At 30.5% G+C, this 21313-nt stretch overlaps 3 protein-coding genes across 5 annotated transcripts; 1 reads left to right on the forward strand and 2 right to left on the reverse strand.

The window, feature by feature from the left end:
* Vps4 (vacuolar protein sorting 4) lies at positions 1 to 6179 on the reverse strand. 2 transcript variants are annotated; one of them, XM_074119605.1, is made up of 9 exons: positions 6063 to 6179; positions 5377 to 5415; positions 5188 to 5299; positions 4981 to 5116; positions 4681 to 4915; positions 3578 to 3845; positions 2648 to 2861; positions 2348 to 2576; positions 1 to 616 (listed from the first exon to the last, which is right to left on the reverse strand). In XM_074119605.1, exons 2-9 carry the CDS (start codon positions 5398 to 5400, stop codon positions 515 to 517), a joined length of 1320 nt encoding a protein of 439 aa, XP_073975706.1. In that variant the 5' UTR covers positions 5401 to 5415; positions 6063 to 6179; the 3' UTR covers positions 1 to 514. The 2 variants fall into 2 exon arrangements, with proteins under 2 accessions (XP_073975706.1, XP_073975704.1); XM_074119603.1 differs by having other exon boundaries at positions 5950 to 6129.
* A 101-nt stretch (positions 6180 to 6280) lies between these two features.
* On the forward strand, positions 6281 to 15292 carry Vap33 (VAMP-associated protein 33kDa). The gene is made up of 6 exons (XM_074119617.1): positions 6281 to 6510; positions 6850 to 7002; positions 8930 to 9033; positions 9111 to 9248; positions 9323 to 9421; positions 13328 to 15292. The coding sequence occupies exons 1-6, from the start codon at positions 6453 to 6455 to the stop codon at positions 13481 to 13483; spliced, it is 708 nt and encodes a 235-aa protein (XP_073975718.1). The 5' UTR covers positions 6281 to 6452; the 3' UTR covers positions 13484 to 15292.
* On the reverse strand, positions 15270 to 21309 carry APP-BP1 (Nedd8-activating enzyme E1 regulatory subunit APP-BP1). Of its 2 annotated transcripts, XM_074119587.1 has the most exons (10): positions 21149 to 21309; positions 20912 to 21076; positions 19495 to 19677; positions 19049 to 19395; positions 18459 to 18610; positions 18000 to 18133; positions 16770 to 16972; positions 16383 to 16513; positions 16180 to 16297; positions 15270 to 15447 (listed from the first exon to the last, which is right to left on the reverse strand). In XM_074119587.1, the coding sequence occupies exons 1-10, from the start codon at positions 21214 to 21216 to the stop codon at positions 15335 to 15337; spliced, it is 1614 nt and encodes a 537-aa protein (XP_073975688.1). In that variant the 5' UTR covers positions 21217 to 21309; the 3' UTR covers positions 15270 to 15334. The 2 variants fall into 2 exon arrangements, with proteins under 2 accessions (XP_073975688.1, XP_073975689.1); XM_074119588.1 differs by lacking the exons at positions 20912 to 21076; positions 21149 to 21309 and adding an exon at positions 20161 to 20300.
* Positions 21310 to 21313: the final 4 nt, after the last annotated feature.

Below are 21313 nucleotides of genomic sequence, written 5' to 3' on the forward strand. Positions count from 1 at the left end.
TGAATTTAAATTTTTTTGTTAAATTATTTATTACGGCTTCTCCACCAAAATAAAATATTTTGTATTCAAAACTCTACAGAGCTAACATTTTCGAGATATATAATGTATAAATACACTTAAATCAAATTCAATTATGCTATCAAAAATAGGTGTATACTATCTTAAGCAAAATAGCAAATTAAAAATTATATTTATATAATATTTTATATTACAACTTATCGGAGAATAAACTCAAAACGATAAAATTTAAGAATACTTAATATAAAACTGATGTCCTTTACAATGTTTAAAGTTAATTTCATTTCTCATTTTCTGTTCTTTTTAAAAAAAAAATAATAAAGGAAATCAATAGTGAAATTTTTAATCTTTTCGATTCACTGAATATTAGTTAGAGGTCCAATCTCACGTGATATTATGTTTAAATCAATTTGTGGTTTACGAAAAGCCTACGCTTTGAGATCTTAAGATATCAAGCTAAGTGGAGAAAAGGAAAAATAAATAAAAATATAAGTATTCATCCTTCTTGTCCAAAATCTTCAGTAAACTTTTGAAGTTTTTTCAAATCTTCGTCATTTACGGTTGGTTTTGAAGTTGCTATTGATCTTAACATATCGTTCTGCAATAGAAAAGAAGAAATTGATCAAAAAAATAACTAAATTTTGAAATTATGCGTACTTAAATCATTTCTGAAATGAAAAATTTTAGTATGTACAGTTTAAAATTCGAACAATTGAAGCTTGAATCTCTCGACATTTCGCATTTTGCAAAAGTTCAAATTTATGAACAGGGCTTAAGTACATTGCTTTGAAAATTGCATTTGCTTTTGCATAAAGACACTCAAGAAAAATTCTTCAATTAGAATAAGAAATGGCGACAGGAATTCAGGATACAACCGACAAGTAATACCTAAGCTTCACTATTTGTGGGGGGGGGGGGTGAAATTGTACCTGATTCTATAAAATTGCCCTAGAAAACTTAGTAATGAGGTGTCGCAACTGTAGAATTTCGTATAATATAATTTAATTATACATAAATTAGGTATAAAGACGTACAACTAATTCAATATCAATTTTAAGAAGAAATATTTAATTTTTAGATTTTTATGAAGAAATAAGTATTGTTACATTGTTACCCACCTGCCTATCATTAAACCTAGCTGCTCCACTACTACCCAGTCAAAAATGCAGTTAATGCAACTACCTGCTTGCCTTTGAAACATTAGTTTCCAGGGCAGGTTTTCCTCGAGTCTAGCGCATCTTCAAAAATTTATCGCAGTTCTAGTTTGGAATTCATTGGCATGTCCAGAATCAACTCCAATGCTCAAACATGACAAATCTATTGGTATTCACCGAATGTCAATTTAAAGGCGTATCGATTATAGAAGCCTTTGAGTAATTACCGGGGTCCTATCATCCTAAAGCTAAGTAGTAAATGATATCATTTATCAATTAAGTTGCACTAAAATGTATTACGCAGTCAGTTTATTTTTACTACAATATGTTGTTGAAACAATGTGCTTACGGTGGACGGGGACGGTATCACATACTATAAAATACTATTATTTGAAATCTCTAATTTTTGAATTATTTTTTCCATATCAGTTGAAGATCCCTTGTACCCTGAAGCAATGATTTTCCAACTTGCCATTTGGGTACAGACTCTCCTAATTGAACGTCTTCTATTCGACAAATTATAGAAGTGGTATACAAATGGGCATCATTCAGATTTGTTCCCGCTTAAATTGAGGGCTTTACGCTATGCATTTGCTAAATAAGTCGATGATTTTATCTGTACTCAACATGCTGAAATTTAGCAAGTGAAATAGTGCAAGAAGAAGTTCTCAATTGGTACACTAATCTTCGTATTGGAATATTTGATGTAATAATAAACTGCAGTTGCAGGCGCCATGGTAGCCGAGCGTTTAGAGGCGAGACCTGTAAAGCTAATATGTTTTGTGGTAGTGGGTTCGATCTCCGGTCTAAGCCTTGGATTTTATTTAATGTTTAATATGAGAACTTTGACGTAAACACTTATATTACACTCACTTACCTACACTCACATTTAACCATGTTTACCACTCACTAGACTTATACAGGACCACCTAGCACTCACATTCAACCTAGTTGGAGACTCTCTAGACCTATTTTTTAGAGATGGTGAAGGTTCCCTCTGTTCTTTGCGCGATATGCCGTTGTTAGAGAATACTTATAATTTTCTCGCTGAATATCCAGTACTTAAAGAGTTCAGCATTCGCTTTTTTGAAAAGCAGACTCACTCAAGATATCAGTTAATAACAATTATAAATGGTTATCTTAAATTATAAATTTTTACACATTAAATAATATACCATAGTAACTGGAGGTTCGTATAATTTATCCCCAGGGACATCCATCCACGACATTTCGATAGCTCCTGGACTGCCAGGAGAACACGGAGTTAATAAGTCATTAACAATTTCTTCAGGATTAGTTCTTGACGGGCCTCGTACTCTTTTGAAATGGGTGGCAGTTTGAACTTTTCTCACTGGTTGCATAAGTGCATCTCTCACGACTATACTTATATCAGCACCAGAATATCTGTTTATAATAATCGAAAAATTAAAAAGATTAGAATATTAATTAAATACTCATTAATGAATTGGACGTACCCATCAGTCCTAGCTGCTAATGTTTTTAAATCATCATCGTTAATTTCGTGGAATGTGTTGCCAAGATGTAATTTAAACATAACCAGCCGAGCATGTTCATCTGGTAGTGGTATGTATATACGTTTCTCGAAACGTCTTCTGATAGCCGAATCTAATACCCAAGGAATATTAGTAGCTCCTAAGACCAATATACCATCCATGTCATTGCCCACGCCTGTATAAACAATCGAAGAGAAGTTTAAAAAATATGGTAGGTAAACTAACACAAAAAAATTAAAATAGTAATAATGTTAGGCTTATATCAAAAATAAATAATTTACTATAAATTTCTAGAATTAAAAAAATAATTTTTCTCTTTCATTTCTAATTCTGCTGGTTCGCCGATATTTCGGATATTACCTATAGATTATATATTTAGTAATTCACTACTAACTTGCATTTATTACTGGATTAATTGTTTTAATTTGGCTCTTCTGACTAATTACTTGTTAACGAAGCTTAGTTGGCTGGATCAACTAGCTCCTTCAAGTTAATGGCACAACTGAATTGTATTTAAGGTGAAAAACAACGGAATTAACCATATTATTAATGATTCAACACGGCTAAATTATTATAATTATTATTTTTGTTTGTAAAAAAACGCAAGTATCTGTATTAAGGATTAGTAGTACACTGTTTATGTGTATCATTGAAATTTTAATTAAAAATTTTCTCCCTCAAACCTATCTAAACAAGGATGTACCTACAATCATCATCAAGTGACTCTGAAGACGGAATTAAGCTACGGTTCTAAGGTAGCGGTTTGGCGGAAATTCCATCAAAAGAATCCTGAACACTACTGAAATGGCAGATTGCATACTTCGAAAAGCATGATTTATGTTAATTAATGACTTCTTTATGTAAAATTATTTTCCTAAAAAAGTTACTAACCTTGCATTTGAACCAAGAATTCAGTTTTTATTCTTCTGGCAGATTCCGACTCATTATCAGATCTCGATGAACAGAGAGAGTCCACTTCATCAATAAATATAATGCTTGGTTTGTGAGAACGTGCTAGCTCAAATAAATTTTTAACTAATTTTTCTGATTCTCCGAGCCATTTAGACACAAGGTCTGATGAGGAAACAGAGAAAAATGTTGAATTGTTTGCTTCAGTTGCAACAGCTTTAGCTAAATATGACTTTCCTGTCCCTGGTGGCTAAAACACAAGCAATTATAAAGAATAATTTTAGCAATTATAAAATATGGTAGCAATATTATTTATAACTTTTTTAAAGTAGAAATTAAAGCAAATTCAGCTTAAGAATTGTTTATTTAAAAAAGGTAGGTTTAGGTTAAAAAAGTGTATCTATTTTAATGACGGTCAGCTTATAAAATTGTTTAGATGTTTTAAGAGCTCATAAATTAAATTTGATCTGCTGAGAAGTGTATTTTGAAATTTTTGAATTTTGTTATTCACGCATTTTCCCCTCCATTTCATTCTTTCAGTTACAACATATAGTTAAGTGGCGCTGTGAGTTTTTTTATTCACAGATCAACTTTATTTCCAGCTACCTACAAAACCTGCATCATTTTCCCATTACAAGTATGGAGAAACATCCAAAATCTTCAACAGTGTGTTGTTAAAAAACATGTTAAATAGAATTTAAATAGCAATAAGTATCTATTTAAGTAAGTTTGCATACATATGAGTATACAAAAAAAATAGTCTGGGGGCATGAATGTGATCTCGCACAAATCTTATTTGACTGAGTGGTTAAAATCAGGAACCACATTTCCTCGGATGAGATCCTCACCAACTTAGTAATTAGTTTAAGAATGATTTGGATGACTTTTTGTCACAACTAGGGATCTGCAATGAGGCTTTATTCATAATGACGTAAAATTCATTATTAACATGCCATACAGCACTAATCTAAACTTGAGGGACTTGTGGCTGGTTGGTCTGTCACGAGTGTGTCCATTAACGATACATACTAATTTTTAATAGCTAGATGTAATTTCAAATGTTTAATTCATTCGACCAAACATACTCCAAATAAAAGAATGCCTTTCCATGGTATACGTTTTCCGGTAAATAGATGTGGAAACTTGATAGGTAAAATAACTGCTTCCTTTAACGCTTCTTTAGCTCCTTCAAGCCCAGCAACATCTGACCATTTCACACAAGGTTTCTCAACAACTATTGCACCTTCAATTCTGGATTGTAATTTCTTTTTTTCTGGGTCATCAGAGTCACTATCGCTGTCACTTTTCTTTTCATCATACCTGAAAACATTATAATAATTACTTATGCAATAACAACAAAATTTAATTACATTAATCGTACATACTTGCTGTTATTTTCTCCATCTTTCACTGGTTTTTTTTTGCCCTTTTTCAAATATTCTTTCAATTTTTCGGCTCTGTCTAAATACTGTAAACACTTACTTCTTATGCTATCTTTCGCTCTTTCACTCTGTGCTTCATCTAGAATAAATTAATCAAGACATTACAAATTAATAATACTCATAAACTGAGATACATTCGCAAGATCTTACATTTTATTGCATGCAAGAAGTACTCCACTCCATGTTCATATAACCGAAGAGCTTCTTCATAATTTTTATTTCTATCTTCCTCAGTTGCTTTTGTTACAAGATCTATAGCTTTCTGAAGCAAGAAACATATAATTATGTTTATTTCTGCAACATTTCTAAATCGCATTTCAATTAATTATAAAATTGTACCTGTAGTGTTCCACCTGTACTCATGATGAAACACAAATGCTAAAGTAAAAGAAAAAAAATCTATGTTTAGTTTGAATAAATAACAGCATTTTACTATAGATTTAAAATTCTAGGAACTAATATTAAATTTTGAGAACGAGGAATAAGTGCTATTAAAACGCCTAATTTGTGTGTTTAAAAATTGAAAAATTATTTGCCATCTTTTTTGAAATAGTGACGAACTTAATCGAAACCAATAATTTTTTTGGTTAATATCACCTTCCAGTCAATGTTACGTGCAATCTATTAGATGTTAATGTAATTATATATTTAAGTATATATGTTTATAGGTAAGTGCGAATTTCAAAAACCAGGGCTGCCTGGCTCTAAGACCGCTTACTTACTTAATCTTTAAATACGTAAAAAGACAATTTCGCACCAATCATATGTAGGCTTTTTTGCAAAATTTAAGATTTTAGTTACAAAAATTATATTAAAATAAAACTACAATTCGCCTAAAAGCATGATTGTTGTACGTTATCTACTACACTTGACTGTACTACTTGCTAAAACTTATTTGTTTAAATACCCTACCTATTGATAACTAACAAGAACGATAATTAGCGCTATGAAATTTTACTAGAGGCACATATTTTTATAATACTTGTTCAATAATCAGATAATGAAAAGATGTCAAATAAACGCACAATTTTACCAAAAACTTAAGACCAGTTAATTTCACTATTAATCATAAGACAGATCAGCTGCTGAATGAAATAGTGATATTATGACTGCGCTAGTCCCAGCCTCTTGGATAATTATTGCATATGTAAGTTTGTATAACTAGTTAGAAAGCTTTGAGATTTATAATCAACAGAATTTATCATATATACATATATATAAGTATATATTAAGCATTTTCAAAAAGTTTAATAACCTTACTAATTAAAATACGTGAGTACTCAAACATCAGGCCAATCGTACAATTACGCATGCGTGTTCTTCAGTCACCCTATCCAATATTCCGGGGGATTTGTCAGTCAATTTTTCTGTGTTAACTGTTAAAGTTAATATCAGACGTTCACAAATAATACATAATGGCAAAACAAGAACAAGTATTAAACATAGATCCTCAACATGAGTTGAAGTTCCAAGGTAGGTCTTACTTATGGTATTATTAAAAGCCGCCTATCAATGATTCTTCAGTTTTGTGTTTGTGAAACTCATTGCATACAATTATATTTATGCATTCCATAGTTAGTATAATTTCTGTTCAAGTTTTAAAAACGTAAATAAAAATTTACTTCACATTAATTTCATTCTTTATGACTATATTGGTAGTAAAGTTTTGGTATTGGAGTACATACCTTATCTGCTACTACTTATACATAGAAATGTTAAGATAGAAACTTTTTTTTTTTAAGATTTCCTAACTGAAATTAGCAGCTTATTTATGTGGTTCTGAAATGTTTTATAATGTAAAAAAATTTTTAGGGCCTTTTAATTCAATGGTTTCATCTTATTTGAAACTGCACAATCCTACAGACAATGTTGTTTTATTTAAAATTAAAACAACTGCTCCAAAGAAATACTGCGTTCGACCAAACTCAGGTGTAATTGATCCGAAAGGGCAGATGATGGTCCAAGGTGAGTTTGAATTCTATAATCTCTTTAGTTAATGTTCCCATTTATAGGACAGAAATATTGCAAATATTACTTTCATTCGGATATATTTCCTGGTAGTCCAGAGATGTTCTTTATTTGTATATTATAGTTTTATATATAAGTAGCTAGAAAAAGGAATTCATTTAGGAAACATTAAGTTTCCTTGTTTTAAACATATTCATAATTTCTTTTTTATTTCATCATGAGAAATGATTAAAAGTGATTCCTTAATTAAAAATTAACAAGTGATAATACGAAAAATTCTGCATTTATTACTTTTTTTAATCAATATAATGTTTTTGATGTTAGATAAAAGAAATTTAAGAACTGAATTTCAAGAACAAAAAATACTGTTTCAGTACATAAAAGTAACAGCTTTTTTTTTACCAAGCTAAAGGTGTGTGCTTTTTTCTTTTTTTAAAAAAAAAATTGGATTAAAAACATAGCTTCTGAATTTGTGTTTAGAACCTTTATTGATTCCGATCAAAAAGCGAAATGTGTAATAGAGAAGTGTTGCTTTATGAAGTTGTTTATTACAGTTTTAATGCATGTGTTTATCTGTGCGTATTATAACCTGTACCACTCTGTATGATCAAGCTAATCACTGGTATTTCAATATTTGAAATTTAATTCATAACATCTATTAACAGATTGCTCTTTAATAAATTCTGAATAAGTTGTTTTAATTTGTATTTATTTATATTTTTCAATACACTGTACATTGCCACTGATTGTATATGAAATACTACATTCAGGGAATGGCTAGTCATTCGATTACCTTCTCTTTAAAGTAGAAAAAAACCTAAACAATACATTATTCTACTTAAAACTATCTTCAATTTACAATTGAATTTTCTTGCAATATATTTTTTTATAAAATTCGCAGTACATGAAAGAATGTTAGTAGCTCTTAATTTCAGCAGACTTAACTAATCTACAAGGTTTGGAACTTGAGAATAAATACTTCGGATGAAAAGTTAAGCCGGATACCTTTTTAAATTGTTCAAAACTTAGTAATGGTAAGGTAAAATAACCTAAATGCGCAAAAAAGGGAGCAAGCGACCCAAATGAATATTCTTTATTAAAGCGGAAAGATCATCCACGTGCCACCAAAAGGCCTACAATGGACCGAGGCGATTAACTTCATTTCACTGCTTCTGGTTCTGCTTTAAGCAGTGAAAGGTCGGAAAACATGGTACATCATTCTTATGATCCGCAGTGTTTAAAAGGTAGCCTCTCTCTGGTCTCCTTTTTTTTATTCTATCCTAATACTTCTACCACTCATTTATAATTATACCATTAAAGAACACAAGTATCCTATAATTCCAGATTAAACATCTTTAACTAAAAGGACCAGTTTGCCATGAAGATTTTGAGTGGTGCCCACTGCATACATAATAAATTGTAATAAACTATCTCTTTTTTAAACATTTTCTTTAACAAAAAATTGATTTGAAGGTTTTGTGAGACCTATAAAATAGTCACTTTTTTCCTTAGGGTGGACATGTGGACATAGAAGAGACCCCGCAGTTATAAATAAGCTTTAATTTGTTTAAAACCTGTATTAACAATCAACAATAAGTTTTCAAAGTAATAAACTAGTTTGAAAGGTCTGAAGTCACAAGCCTTAGCACCCGTCTATAGTAAAATATAACGAGTCATCATCTAATCAAGAATTGTTTAGGCTACCTAAAGTTTCTGCCTAGGATAAATATTTGTATAAGAGTTGCTATCTAGAATTGAGGTTTGAGAAGTTCTCTTGAAAATAACGAAACAAAACTACTTCAAAAACAGTATTTAGTTGCGACTTAACCTAATTTAGCGAATACTACTTTGTTGATAAAAGTAATGTGATCTAACAAAATTCAAAACCGTAATATTTGCTTTTAATATCTTTTTTTTTTTTCAGTTTGTTTACAACCTTTTGACTATGACCCTAATGAAAAGAACAAACATAAATTTATGGTGCAGACCATGATTGCCCCAGAAGGTGACTTCAATTCTGAAACCTTAGTGAGTGTAAATCTTAAATTAATTTAATCAAATACACCAATAGTTATTACATTTAAAAAATAAAATTTTAAATGCAGTGGAAAGAAGCAAAGCCTGAAAACTTAATGGATACAAAATTGAAGTGTGTGTTTGAATATCCTGCAGAAGCTGGAAGCGCTACAGCACAGACTTCGCCCGTTTCAACAAGAGATGATTCAACCATCGTTGGCGATTTGGTATTTTATTAAATAACAATTTTAATTAATTATTATACTTAGTAATTGTTGTTAACTGCATTTTACCTTTTCAGACGGCGAGTGCTGATGGCGAACTTCTCAAAGCTAATAAAGAAGTGAAAATTCTACGTGAGGAAGAAACAAGCTTACGCCAAGAAAATTTCAAACTTAAGGTTTGTAGAATTGCTAATGATTAAAGATATTTTTGTTAAATAATTCTCATTCTGTTTCTTGCTTCATCTTAACTGGTCTGTTATTGATTTGAAATTTTCGTTAGATTTTTTACTCTTGAGAAGTACTTTTATTAACAAAACTTATTTTGTAACTCTTTTTTTTACACTTTTTTAAAGAACATGTTGACTCGCTTAAATTAATTAAAACTATAAAATAAAAAATTGTTGGAAAGTAATTATTTGTACGGAACCTTTAATGCAACCAATAAAATTAATACTTAAAACGTAAACACTAAAGAATTTAGTTATCTGTTCATTATGATTTATTTCTGCCTAGGATAAATAATTTGAAAAAATATATATTTCTTTTATTATAAATTAAAAATATTTTTTTTTTTTTTTTCATTTAGTCGACTTAAGATATTGTAGATTTTTGAAATCCGTTTATTACGAAAATTAGCTTTGCCTTATTTGTGTGTTATGTATGATATGTTTGTGTTATATATTATTTTATCTATTAAGTACAGTATTGTGAACAGCAAAATACCACAATTTGATTCTCATTTACATGTCGCCGAACTGTTCGACAAGGTTAGACGAAATGTCCATTTACTTGTTGATATTTATTTTTGTACTTTTACACATTTTTAGAAAACGGTGCTAACGATGTTCTTTAAGCTTAACATTTATATATATCACTCGTCTGAAGTATGTACTTACCGAACTAAAATATATTTTATGGGAGTGGAGAAGAATTTTTCAAGACTTCTCTCTAAAAAATCGTTTCTGTTAATAGTTCAGTAGCCGTTTACATACATGTGGGCATGGAATTGAGATATAGCAATCTCATGAAATATCTATAACAGTATTAATTGTTTCAAAGGTTATAATTTATTTTTCTATTTAATATAAAAATTTAGATTTATTTAGTTGTATCAGAATGAGATCAATTGTTGAATCACCTGAACCGTTCATATAGATGTGACCTTACATCAATTCTTTTATCTAACATTTATAGCTTAATTCTTTTATTATTGCAATAGAAATTTATCAGAGTAAAGTGTGATTGCAAAAGTCATATATACCTTAAAAATGAAATCATTTTTTAGCTCTCAAAGTTTTGAGTCATAATAACTTTACCAATTTTATGGGTTTATTTTTTGTTTTGTTTTTATCAAAGTTTCTTTTAGGAATTGAATAAATAGAATGTGTCTATTTAAAGTTCTACCTTCAAAGTAAGTCTCTACCTTCAAACAAATTAATTATACATCCTTCTCTGCCTGAATACTACAAATAGGTTTATAATTATACGTGTATTTGTATTTGATCCTTGCATATTTGAACGTCGGTAAGCGTTCGTGAATTTAGCTTTCAACAACTATCATTTTGACTAAGAATTTACATATTGCATGTTTTGTGATGATAACTTAGATTTGTTGGTTTAGTAAATTTCTTTATTTATATCTTAATAAATAACTGCTTTAAACATAATAAAAGCTGAAGATATAGGTTTCGTGTCCGTAAATTATTCAATTAAGGATTCAAAATTGGCGAGGAATCGGTCAAATAAGAAACAACAACTCGTCTTTTTGCCAACGTTTGTGTAACTCAACCAACCCGCATAGCCACGCCCTGAAGGGGGCAATATATTTGTCGAAACGTTGGCAAAAAGACGGTTGTTGTTTTTTATTTGACCGATTCCTTGCCAATTTTGAATCCTTAATTGCATAATTAAAGCATTTGAATTAACAACAATAAATTATATACAATTAATTAAATGTAATTGAAGTATAAAGCTACAAGTCTTTCCTATTGTATTTACAACAATTTACTGTGTTCTAAGCTAATCGTTAGCCACTGCATTTCCTAAAGTTCCAACATGGGAATGGTTTACTGGTGATTTTTTTGTTGTTGATGTTACTACTAGAATTGCTGTAATTGATGGATAATTGCTAGAGGTGATCTCCTTTTTATAATTAGATCTTTTCTCTTTACTAATAATAATCATTACGAATTCTTGCTTCTTAATTTTACTTTACAGAAAAACTGTTCGAGTCAGACTAATACGCCGCTAGCTGTACCTTGCAGAGGCTTACGACTGTTTTATAGAAAATCCCAACCTTCTCAGTCCGTCTGTAGGTTATCTTTTTACTAACTTGAATCAGCCTTCAATTAACTTGTCTAAACATCTTGCAGCCGACGCTGACATGACTTTTTACCGCCTGGATGACTTTCATAGTTTTTTCTTCGGTAATCTATGCAGGTGAACTAGCCAACTCAATCTATCCTCTAACGAAATAAAGCAGCCACAAGTGTTCTATCTTAAATAGCTAATGAGCAATAAATAGGAAGTCTACAGTGCTGGATAATGTAGGTAGTTTTATCCGTCGTATCCCGCAAGTTTTTTATATTCTTGACCAGTTTCAGATTTTCAGAAAGTGTAGTTAGAGACGGAAACTTAGTTAAAGTCAAATTTTCTACTCCTAACATATAAGTCAACTTATGATAATGGATGAAAATCTGTACCGTCAGGATTAAAAACATACAACGCGGATATAATCAGCATAATCAAATGAAAAATTAGTTATAAGAATGTGTAAGTTTTACTCTTATAACAATCTAAAGCATGGTAAAATTCGGTTAGGTTCGCAGTGCTGGATAATATCATTGATTTTATTCGTTGGAGTACGCATGTTTATTGAATCCCTGACAGATTTCGAACCTTCTACCCATCTTCAGAATTAAATGAGTCATCCATTAGTTTAGCGTAGAGATTTCGTCTTCATCAACGTTACCGTCTTGCAACACCAGCCTTTTAATATTTTTGATGATCGATAAAGTCCGAAACCAGTCAAGGATGTAGTAACATGCATGCTATGACAACTAAAACAAGCTTCAACTGAATTCATAATTGTTGGAATAATTTATTATGGCCAGTTCCGATAAAAAATTCGATGAAGGTACGAGTTTCAGCGTCAATTTTTGAAGGTGTTCCTACTAACATGGAGACAATATCTTTTCCTTCAGTAATTACGAATAATGACTTGCCACGCGACTGTACCGCTTCGAATTAAAGCAGGAATATCCTTAATTTTCTTCTTCTAAACGCCTGCTTACCTCTATTCATTTATTTTGATTTCTTAGCATTTTATATTCACATGTATTTTTGCTTGTGCTCTTTTTCATCTTTATCACTCGTTTTTATTCTTATTCCAACCTTCCACGAGTAGACGATTGTAAAACCATTAGCAAAACTAGTATGTACATATTTCGTTATTGGTACATATTTACTGTGAATTTGTTATTTTCAGATGAAATAAAGTGTTAATATTTTTACTGTTCGTATTTTTAACAATCCATTTAACGAATGAAACTTCTGAGTAACAAATTTCAACTCGTGATTCAATCAACCTACACACTGTATGCGTACAATAAAATTTAATTTGATTGTATTCTACTTCGATTTTTTTTTTCTTCTACATACCGTCTTAAAAAAGTAATACTTTTTGATTTAAAACAATGAATTTGACTGTAAAACTCTTATTTATTAATTTTCATATTGCTACCTACCCACTTCAAAGTTCTTGCGGTCGTACTTCAGGGTTTTTTTGTACAATTGAGGGTGACTGATTGATTATAAGAACATTCGTAAGTTACAATATAAATCTTTTAAAACTATGGTCTTACTAGACACAATACATACTTTGATTAGGAAAAGAAAATATAAGGGCCAGCAGCTGGATTCGAAACCGGGAACTATTAATTTCACTTCTTTTGAAAAGTTATTCTTAACATTATTAAGTATTTACTTTTGTTTTGATGGTTATTATTTATTTTTAATGGATCCTTCTGTGGATGCGAATATTATTCGAAGTCCACTATATCACGATTTTTTACATTTTACAGGAAGAGATTCTTCAACTACAGAAGCAAGCAGAAGCGCTCAGGCAGACAAGCACTCGTTCACAGGTAAAAGTAGAACCAATCTACCAAGCGCATTTCATAATAATAGCCATCCTTACAGGACTTATTGGCATTATTCTGGGCAAGTTTTTGCTCTGAGCACGCAATGCTCAGAGACCACCCCTTCCCGCACTCTGTAAGTAGCACATTCCCCTGGCGCGACACTTCTTCAGCTTGCCCGCCTCCCAGTTGCAGTAACTTTATAATAATATACTAATTTCAACCAAATATAAATATATATATATATTTTTTTTTTATCAGTGAGATTATTGAAACATTTCATTATTATAATGTATTATTATTAATATTGTATGTGACTATGTGTTTGTTAAAAAAATGCATTTTATTTACATTTGTATTGATTATTGAAGTTGGTATTTTTTAAGTAAATGGATTGTTGCCTCTTTAAAATTTTATTTCGAGGTAATAGATAAACCCACATTCCTGTTTCTCTTATAACACATGATTGTATTTACCGTATCCATTTATCTAACTGCAAGAGAGCTGAGAAGGGCAAGTTGCAAGTTACATTATTTGTTTAAATAACAGAAAAATATAATTAATTGCAGTTACTTTATTTTCTAATAAGGCGCAAAAGGAAAAAGTTTTTTTTACTTCTCTCTTAATTTTGCGTTTAGAAGTAACCAAATTAGGCAAAATTTTTGCCGCATTGCATTTTATCTTCTTTTTTCTATGTAATGCACAGTTTTGATTTCATGACTATTTCTGTTCCTTTTTTCTTGGTGATTCTTTATAGTCAACAGATGTTTCTTCCAGAATGACAAAATGTAAAGGCTTTAATTTTTAATCAGCCATTTCAATGGTTTTTTTTATTTTAACGTCATAGTTTTAAATTATGATTGTGTTTTACAATGAAGTCAGCAAAAGAGAAAAAGTAACATAATTGCTTGCTCCTGTACGAAGGACAACACCTTACTAATTAAGAGTTAATTCTTTGCAAATAAGTTTCCTAATTGATGAAACCCACTTGTAATATAATAATAATAAATTGGAGAAATGAAGTATTGCAAGTGGAATAAAGTGGAACTTCGAATTATAATAATCGCCTGTATGTTTTGAAATATTTTATCCTAGCTTTTATCTTAAGTAGGCAGTAATATTTTAAACAAAACACCTATAAAATACTGTATTAAAAACAATTTCAGTAGCAAACTTGTGCCAAAATACTTACTTTACATTTGTGCGTGTTATTTGCATTTTCCTAAGTTTTTGAATTCATTTTAATTTTTTTATCAGCATTATTTTGGTCTATTTTAAATTGGCTTAGTGCCTTATGGAGAGAAAAAATTGGAGTAGATGAAAATACTTAAATTATTCTTTTTAATAAATTGCAGTTTTAAACAAGTATGCTACATATATGAAACACAAATTCAGTTACTAATAAGCGCATGTTATACGACTATTTATTGAGTGTCAATATTGTCTACACTCTAGTTACAAGCTATTTATTAAAATTCAGTACTGTAATGTGTATTTTGATTCTATAAGTACACTATTTTTGTTGATTTATTAAATTGAAAAAAGGTGGTTAGTTTGCTTTGCTAACCTGTATGTTAAGTTTGCTAAAGAATTCACCATTATTTATACAAAGTAGTTGTTTATTTTTGTAGATAGATTTAATTTCCATTAAGTCATTTTAAAATAATGAATTGTATTTGTTGTATAAAAAAAAAAAAGTAATAATAAAACAAACATAGGTTATTGCCGACTTTTTAGTATATTAAATACTCTGAAATTTAATTGAAATTTACCAGAAATATTGTTATTTTATTTTATGCTATCTTGTACACCCTCTCCAAATTGCAACTTAACATGTAGTGAGGAAGGGAATAAGAAGTGAAACAAGTATAAAGATGTAAAAATATTAACAATAAATTATAAAATGTATATTCACAAGTGATTAATTAATTATTCATGGATACAAATAAATTAGAAAGCAAACGTTTCAGTACTTGAATTAATAGCATCGTAAATAAAGGTATTGTTAATTGGTTTGTACTGTCCAGTCACTATTTTAATGGCCTCTTGCGCAACACAGCCACCTACAATTTAAATATGAATTATATAAAAGTTGATTCATTAATGTGAATATAAACAATCAGCTGCACAAACATACTGCTTTCTCTTAAAACATTCTATTTTTTCCAAGCTTGCAAACATGTAACTAGAAATTTTAATATTTACATGAAAATTGGAAGTGAGTTTTTAATTAGAAAAATATAAATGGATCTCCATTATCTGGTATCAAACAAAACAAATTGATTAAAAAAAATCAAAATAATAGTATTTTCGTTTCAGTTAATCCAATAGAAACTTCCAAAAAAAACTGTGCAGGCCAGCTATTCGGAAAAGTCACACTTAAGGTTAATAAGGCCACCTGGAATTTTATTAACGTTTTTAATATTGTTTAACCGTTAGTTAGGTAGTACGTTTATTGAAGTGGCGATAAACAGGGAGCTTAAAGCTGGTAATTCCTAATTAATACCCCAAAAAATATCTAGGGACAATAGCAATATGAAAGGCTAAAGCAAGTAGGATCAAGACAGAACATCTGATTGTTGATTTTGAACAACTAAGTTACAGATGAGATGATGTTTTAAGCAAATTGTTAAAATTTATTTTTCGTTTCTGAGATTAACAAAAAGGAAAAAAAAAGCGCTAATATTTATAACGGAGCACAAATTATACATTTCCAGTAAAAACTAGATTTATAAAAGCTGACCCGAAACAGATCTATCCTTCCCTAACCAGCATCAAGAGAAAGCAGTCATTACCTATAAATGCCGAAACTGAATGAAGTTCAGCACCACCATATCTGCAAATTTCATGAACATAATCATCCTTAGAAAGAGATCCACAACCCCATTCAGTGAGCAGTTTGGATACACATCCCTAAAATGAAACAAGTGAAATACCTTCAGTGAAAAAATTTAAAAATAAAAAAAATGTAAAGACGAAGTTATTAGTTTTCAACAACCTTAAGTTTAACAATGTCATGCTCATCTCCAAACTCCCCAGGATGATGATTGTATTCACCATAAAATCTATCTAATCCTCTTAACATCACATAATATACTATTAGACTATCTGGATTTTCAATTCCTTGCGCTGAAAAAGCAAAAAATTATTTTAAAAAAGTAATTAAAATATACATCTATATTATGGAGATTCATTAAAAAAATAGCTTTTCAGCAGCAAATGCACATTTTTCTTGTGTTTCTTAGTGATCGACAACTCCAATGACGACTTTTGGGGTTAAAAAAAGCTAAAGTAACAGCTTTATTTATTTATTAATTTTTTTTTTTAACTTTTTTTATGAATCCCACTATTTTCGATAAAAATTCAAAAGATGAATTTCACCTACAAATGAGGCTCGTATTGATTAACTTCGAGTCATATTCATCAGCTATTCTACTTCCTCTAATTAAAGCAATACTGGATGAATGTTTGCAAAATAATTTCGTATCTGCTTCGCTGATAGCATCTGACTGTTGACCAAGTTGATGGAGTAATTGTTGAACTCTCCTATGAACAATTTCTGCACAACGTCCGCTCTCTTGTACATATCTATAAAGGTTTACAAATTATTCATTTCTATAAATTTTAAAATTATCAATTTTTTTCTATTCAATTTCCTATAAAACAGATTTTTCTTTCAAAATAGTTCTCCAGAGGTAGGATACAGTTTCGTCGCCTACACAATATCAAGATGTATTGAAAGTATTACTTATTCTAAAGGAAGGAATTAGCTAAGTATTTAGCATGATGGATTCCCACCGAAGGTCCCGGGTTCGAAAACAGCTACCGACCATTACATTTTCTCTTCCTAGAAACATCTTATAGCTAACTGCCCAGAGGCGGCAATGGGCTGAAAAATACTATGGGCACCAATGACCTCTATCGACTAATTGTAAAGTTAGAGTAACTATAGAAATATTTTTTACATTAGAAAGCATTCAAAAATTAATAGGATTTATGAATCTGAGAATTAATCACTGTGATATTAAATGTATGAGTGCGTGGATATCTGAAGGCGAAGTTATAGAAACCCCCAAAAAAGTAAGAGAAATAAGATCAAAAAGAAGGGAAAATATTTAAAACAAAGTTAAATAAAACAAAAGGTGTTTTTTTAACTCATTAACATTACGAGTTTCAGCTTATATATTCAGCATGAAGGAGGCGTCACGGTAGTGGAGCGGTTAGAGACGAGGCCTGCAAAGCTAATATGTATTGTGGTACTAAGTTCGATTCCCGATCTAGGCCTTGGATTTTATTTAATGTTTAATATGAGGACTTGATAGTAAAGTATGTTCGCTAGTAGCCTCCGTCCACGACACCTACTTTTGGTAATTGGACGCAAAGCCCGCCTGAAATAAATAGGCATGACTTTACTTATTCAGCATTAAGGTGAGATACTTGATGATTTGTGCACCATTGGTCGTTTGATATCACTCTGATACTTTTTTACTGTACATTTAAAGATTACAGGTTCGTTATAGAAATCTTTACACAAGTACTGAAATGAAAATTCATTCAAAACTGAAACCTCAAATATTCTGGAATATCAACTTAAGATAATGAAACACTTTATTACAATTGCTGAAGAGCAATATAGTTGTTGGTGTCAGCAGTCATGTCAGGTAAGGTTCCTCTCAGTGGTAAACATCCATGGCCTTCATTTTCAATAAAATCTTTGACAGCTTTTGCCATAATCCAAAACGGTTTACTCTAGACGAAAAAAAAAAAATTGAAAAGTCGAAATTCATTTCATTACAAGAAAACATTTCATATTGCAAGAAAACAGTCAAAACTCAAACCGGACTACATTATAATCAAATACAAATTCAAATAAAATAAAAAATTGGTACAAAACCATAAAAAAAAAAATAAAGAAAGAAAGAAAATTGTAGTATAAATTGAAACATAAATTTTAATTTTGATTCATTACTAATTTCACTATACCATGATAAAAAATAATTTCATAAATGAAACTATTATTCAATGTTTATAACATAAATTTTCTAAGTTAAAATTTAACTGAATGGTACATTACCTTTGAAGTTAAATTAATACAACAGTCATCATTAAGTATATTTAAAACTTCCTTTGGAACTATTGATGGAGTCACAGCAAAATTAACTGCTTTTATTGCTTCTTCAAAATTTTCTTCATACTCTGGCACTCCTTCTTCGTTAAATTTAATTTCTATGGTGACAAACATTAGTAATTATAAAGTACTAATTACAAGACTAAGATAATAAATACTCGTTTTTCTTTCTAGCAATTCTCATAAAAATTTAGACCACAGATTCTGCTTTATTTAAAAAAAAAAAAAAATTGGATCTCTAATTTAGTTATTGTAGTAAAAAAGAAACTACGATGTGATGTTCAATGTTTAAAATAATTTGTAAAAAAAAAAATCAAAATACTTTATAATTACTTTTACTTTCTTTGTCTATTAGACAAAGGTATTAGACTAATAATCAATGATACAGTTGTAATTTTATTTTTCCTACAAAATGGGAAAGCTTTTATTACATTTATGCAGAATTGTGGACAAAACAGGTATTGATAGAACCGGTGGTGATACGTCATTGACGGAATAAGTTCAGACATCTTAAAATACAAAAATCTATACATTACGTTTTTTAATCAAATTTCTTAATTCATCCTTTTCTTTGTAGTTTTTAGGAAGTTCTCCATTATGAATTGTTTTCCATTCCATTAAACATTTTAGCAATGGGACAATATAAGGTACATGAGCATGATCTTTGAGATCCATTTCGTCAAGATTAATCCTAGCCACATACTGTTCAAGAGCCGTAAAAGGCCTATCCAGGCGTAAATCTGGATTCTGCGTATCTGGATGCGACTCTATAATTGTGTGCTCTTTTATTTGTAAGCGTATAAGCCCGATTAAACCAAAACTTCGGGCAACAATTAATGGAACTTCTAAGTTCCACAGCAATTCAGAAAGTGGTAACAACGCCCTAAAACAATGTTCATAAAAGTAGCATCGAAAATGAACTTACTTCCTTTGAAATGAAATAAATTGATTAACTATAGAAAGCTTTTATCGTCACACTCACCTCTCATTCAATGCTGTAGTAATCACCACTGAAAAACTGCTAAAAAAATTGGGATTATTTTTTAATAATTCTTCTATCGGTTCATCCACATAATCTCCTTTTACATCAGGATTTAATTCAACCAAAAGCTGAGTGGCAATCTGTGCTCTTGGTTTACTTAAAGAATCAATATCAAGAAAAAAACTGAAATAAAAAATATAAAAATCACTGTTTTGCTTAAAATAACTAACACTACAAATCATTAGGTCAGTTTTTTTTTATGTAAGTGGCAAATATGGCCGAATATAGTGACAATTAGTTTCGGAAGAAAATTAGTTTGATTGATGCATATTATCAAATTATTTATGGATGCAGCCGTACAGTACAGGCATAATGCTCAGAATACACTTTCAGCGTACCATACTACCTACCGGACAACTTTAATAGTGTTAATTTCTTCTACAGAAAAACTATTCTCAAAATATCTGGAAGTATTAGCAGTGTTCTAAAATTTAGCCACATAATCTGAAATTTAAATTATTAAGTAGAAGTGGCTTGTAAGAGCAGTGGAATCAAATTTGTTTCTTCAAAAACAAAATTTAGATTTAAAAATATTATGGTTTTTGAAACCTTAATTTTGTTGCAAATGGATGACTATTTAGTTTCTTTATTAGGTGGTCTGCCTACCTCCAAATGCAAAAATGTTTTAAAATCCTTCTTTTGCTTTGATTAAGTTGCATTTCCCAATTCACACTCCTATACATTATATATCTTCATTGCACTAAACCTCGCTGTTATAATAGTGAAATTTTGGTTAAGTAATCAGATGTCCTATGTCATATGCTCACCCAAATCATGTTGCGAAACAAGATTCTAAATTTCAGACCAAATTTCAACTTAAAATAGATCATACATCATTATTAAATTAGAAGTGAGTGTTTGGCGCCTTCACCCTCAATAATGTTACTTGCACCTTCCTCCCGCCTTTGACTGCTACTCCTATCCGATCCAGAAACACTATTGTTCTTCCTTCTACTTCGCGTTAGCTTGATTGTATCATTCACCGTGGGACTGGGTTCTAGAGCCAACATGTACACTACGAGTGAAGGTAGCAAAATGTCACTTATTGCAACATTAAGCACATGTGTCAAAAGAATTAAGTCCCCAAATGCTTCGCATAAACCGTTGCTACGATTAAATAATGTGTGATTATAAGTATTGGATTAATTAGAAATCTGCCAGTTTATCTTACACCATTGTACTTCATTGAAATACAATTAACTTGACAATGAAAACGAAAACCCTGAAAAGAAAAGGGCAACGATATTACCCAGCGGACCCAACCCACTTTCAACTTAATGCATCTCGACATCTTGTAAAATAAATTACCATCAAAACTACTTATTTTATAATAAAAAAAACCACTTTGAATAATTACTTTGCACCAATATCTTCTTCTGAAACTTTTTTACCATCAACTATTGTGAATCCTCCAATTCCTGGAAGGACAAGGGATTTCAAAATTTCTGTCCCTAACCCTGTAGCGTTTATAAGACATATGTGGCTTCCTTCCAATGCATTCTGTCCATGGTCTCCCCACAATCTATACAAAAGTAACTCATTAAACAATGTGTAATCATCGTTGCTTCAATTTGCCTAATTTAGTTTCACACACCTTAATTGTCGGTCGTATTTTTTTGATTTCTCTGATTGTTCAGGAGATTTTGGCGCCGGCGAAGCCATGCTGTCTTTACCTAACGTCTAATATCCATTTCACTTTCAGAACTGTAAGGTTATAGAACTGCCCTGAAACCCCCATTTCCATTCTTCTTGTACGATT

Source organism: Rhodnius prolixus, unplaced genomic scaffold (assembly GCF_049639745.1).
Source record: "Rhodnius prolixus isolate KJV_2025 unplaced genomic scaffold, Rpr scaffold_2, whole genome shotgun sequence".
NCBI lineage: Eukaryota > Metazoa > Arthropoda > Insecta > Hemiptera > Reduviidae > Rhodnius > Rhodnius prolixus.

What these genes read in the sequence shown, in the direction of transcription:
- Vps4 (XM_074119605.1), bottom strand. Translation starts at nt 5,400, where the DNA reads ATGAGTACAGGTGGAACACTACAG. An exon ending in AAGGCATTCTTTTATTTGGA is followed by an intron (nt 3,846 to 4,680) that starts GTATGTTTGGTC and finishes CTTGTGTTTTAG; the next exon opens with CCACCAGGGACAGGAAAGTC. An exon ending in ATTCTTGGTTCAAATGCAAG is followed by an intron (nt 2,862 to 3,577) that starts GTTAGTAACTTT and finishes TTGTTTATACAG; the next exon opens with GCGTGGGCAATGACATGGAT.
- Vap33 (XM_074119617.1), top strand. Translation starts at nt 6,453, where the DNA reads ATGGCAAAACAAGAACAAGTATTAAACATAGATCCTCAACATGAGTTG. An exon ending in AGGGCAGATGATGGTCCAAG is followed by an intron (nt 7,003 to 8,929) that starts GTGAGTTTGAAT and finishes TTTTTTTTTCAG; the next exon opens with TTTGTTTACAACCTTTTGAC. An exon ending in AAGAAAATTTCAAACTTAAG is followed by an intron (nt 9,422 to 13,327) that starts GTTTGTAGAATT and finishes TACATTTTACAG; the next exon opens with GAAGAGATTCTTCAACTACA.
- APP-BP1 (XM_074119587.1), bottom strand. Translation starts at nt 21,216, where the DNA reads ATGGCTTCGCCGGCGCCAAAATCTCCTGAACAATCAGAGAAATCAAAA. An exon ending in AAGAAATTTGATTAAAAAAC is followed by an intron (nt 18,611 to 19,048) that starts GTAATGTATAGA and finishes TTGTCACCATAG; the next exon opens with AAATTAAATTTAACGAAGAA. An exon ending in ATGACATTGTTAAACTTAAG is followed by an intron (nt 16,298 to 16,382) that starts GTTGTTGAAAAC and finishes GTTTCATTTTAG; the next exon opens with GGATGTGTATCCAAACTGCT.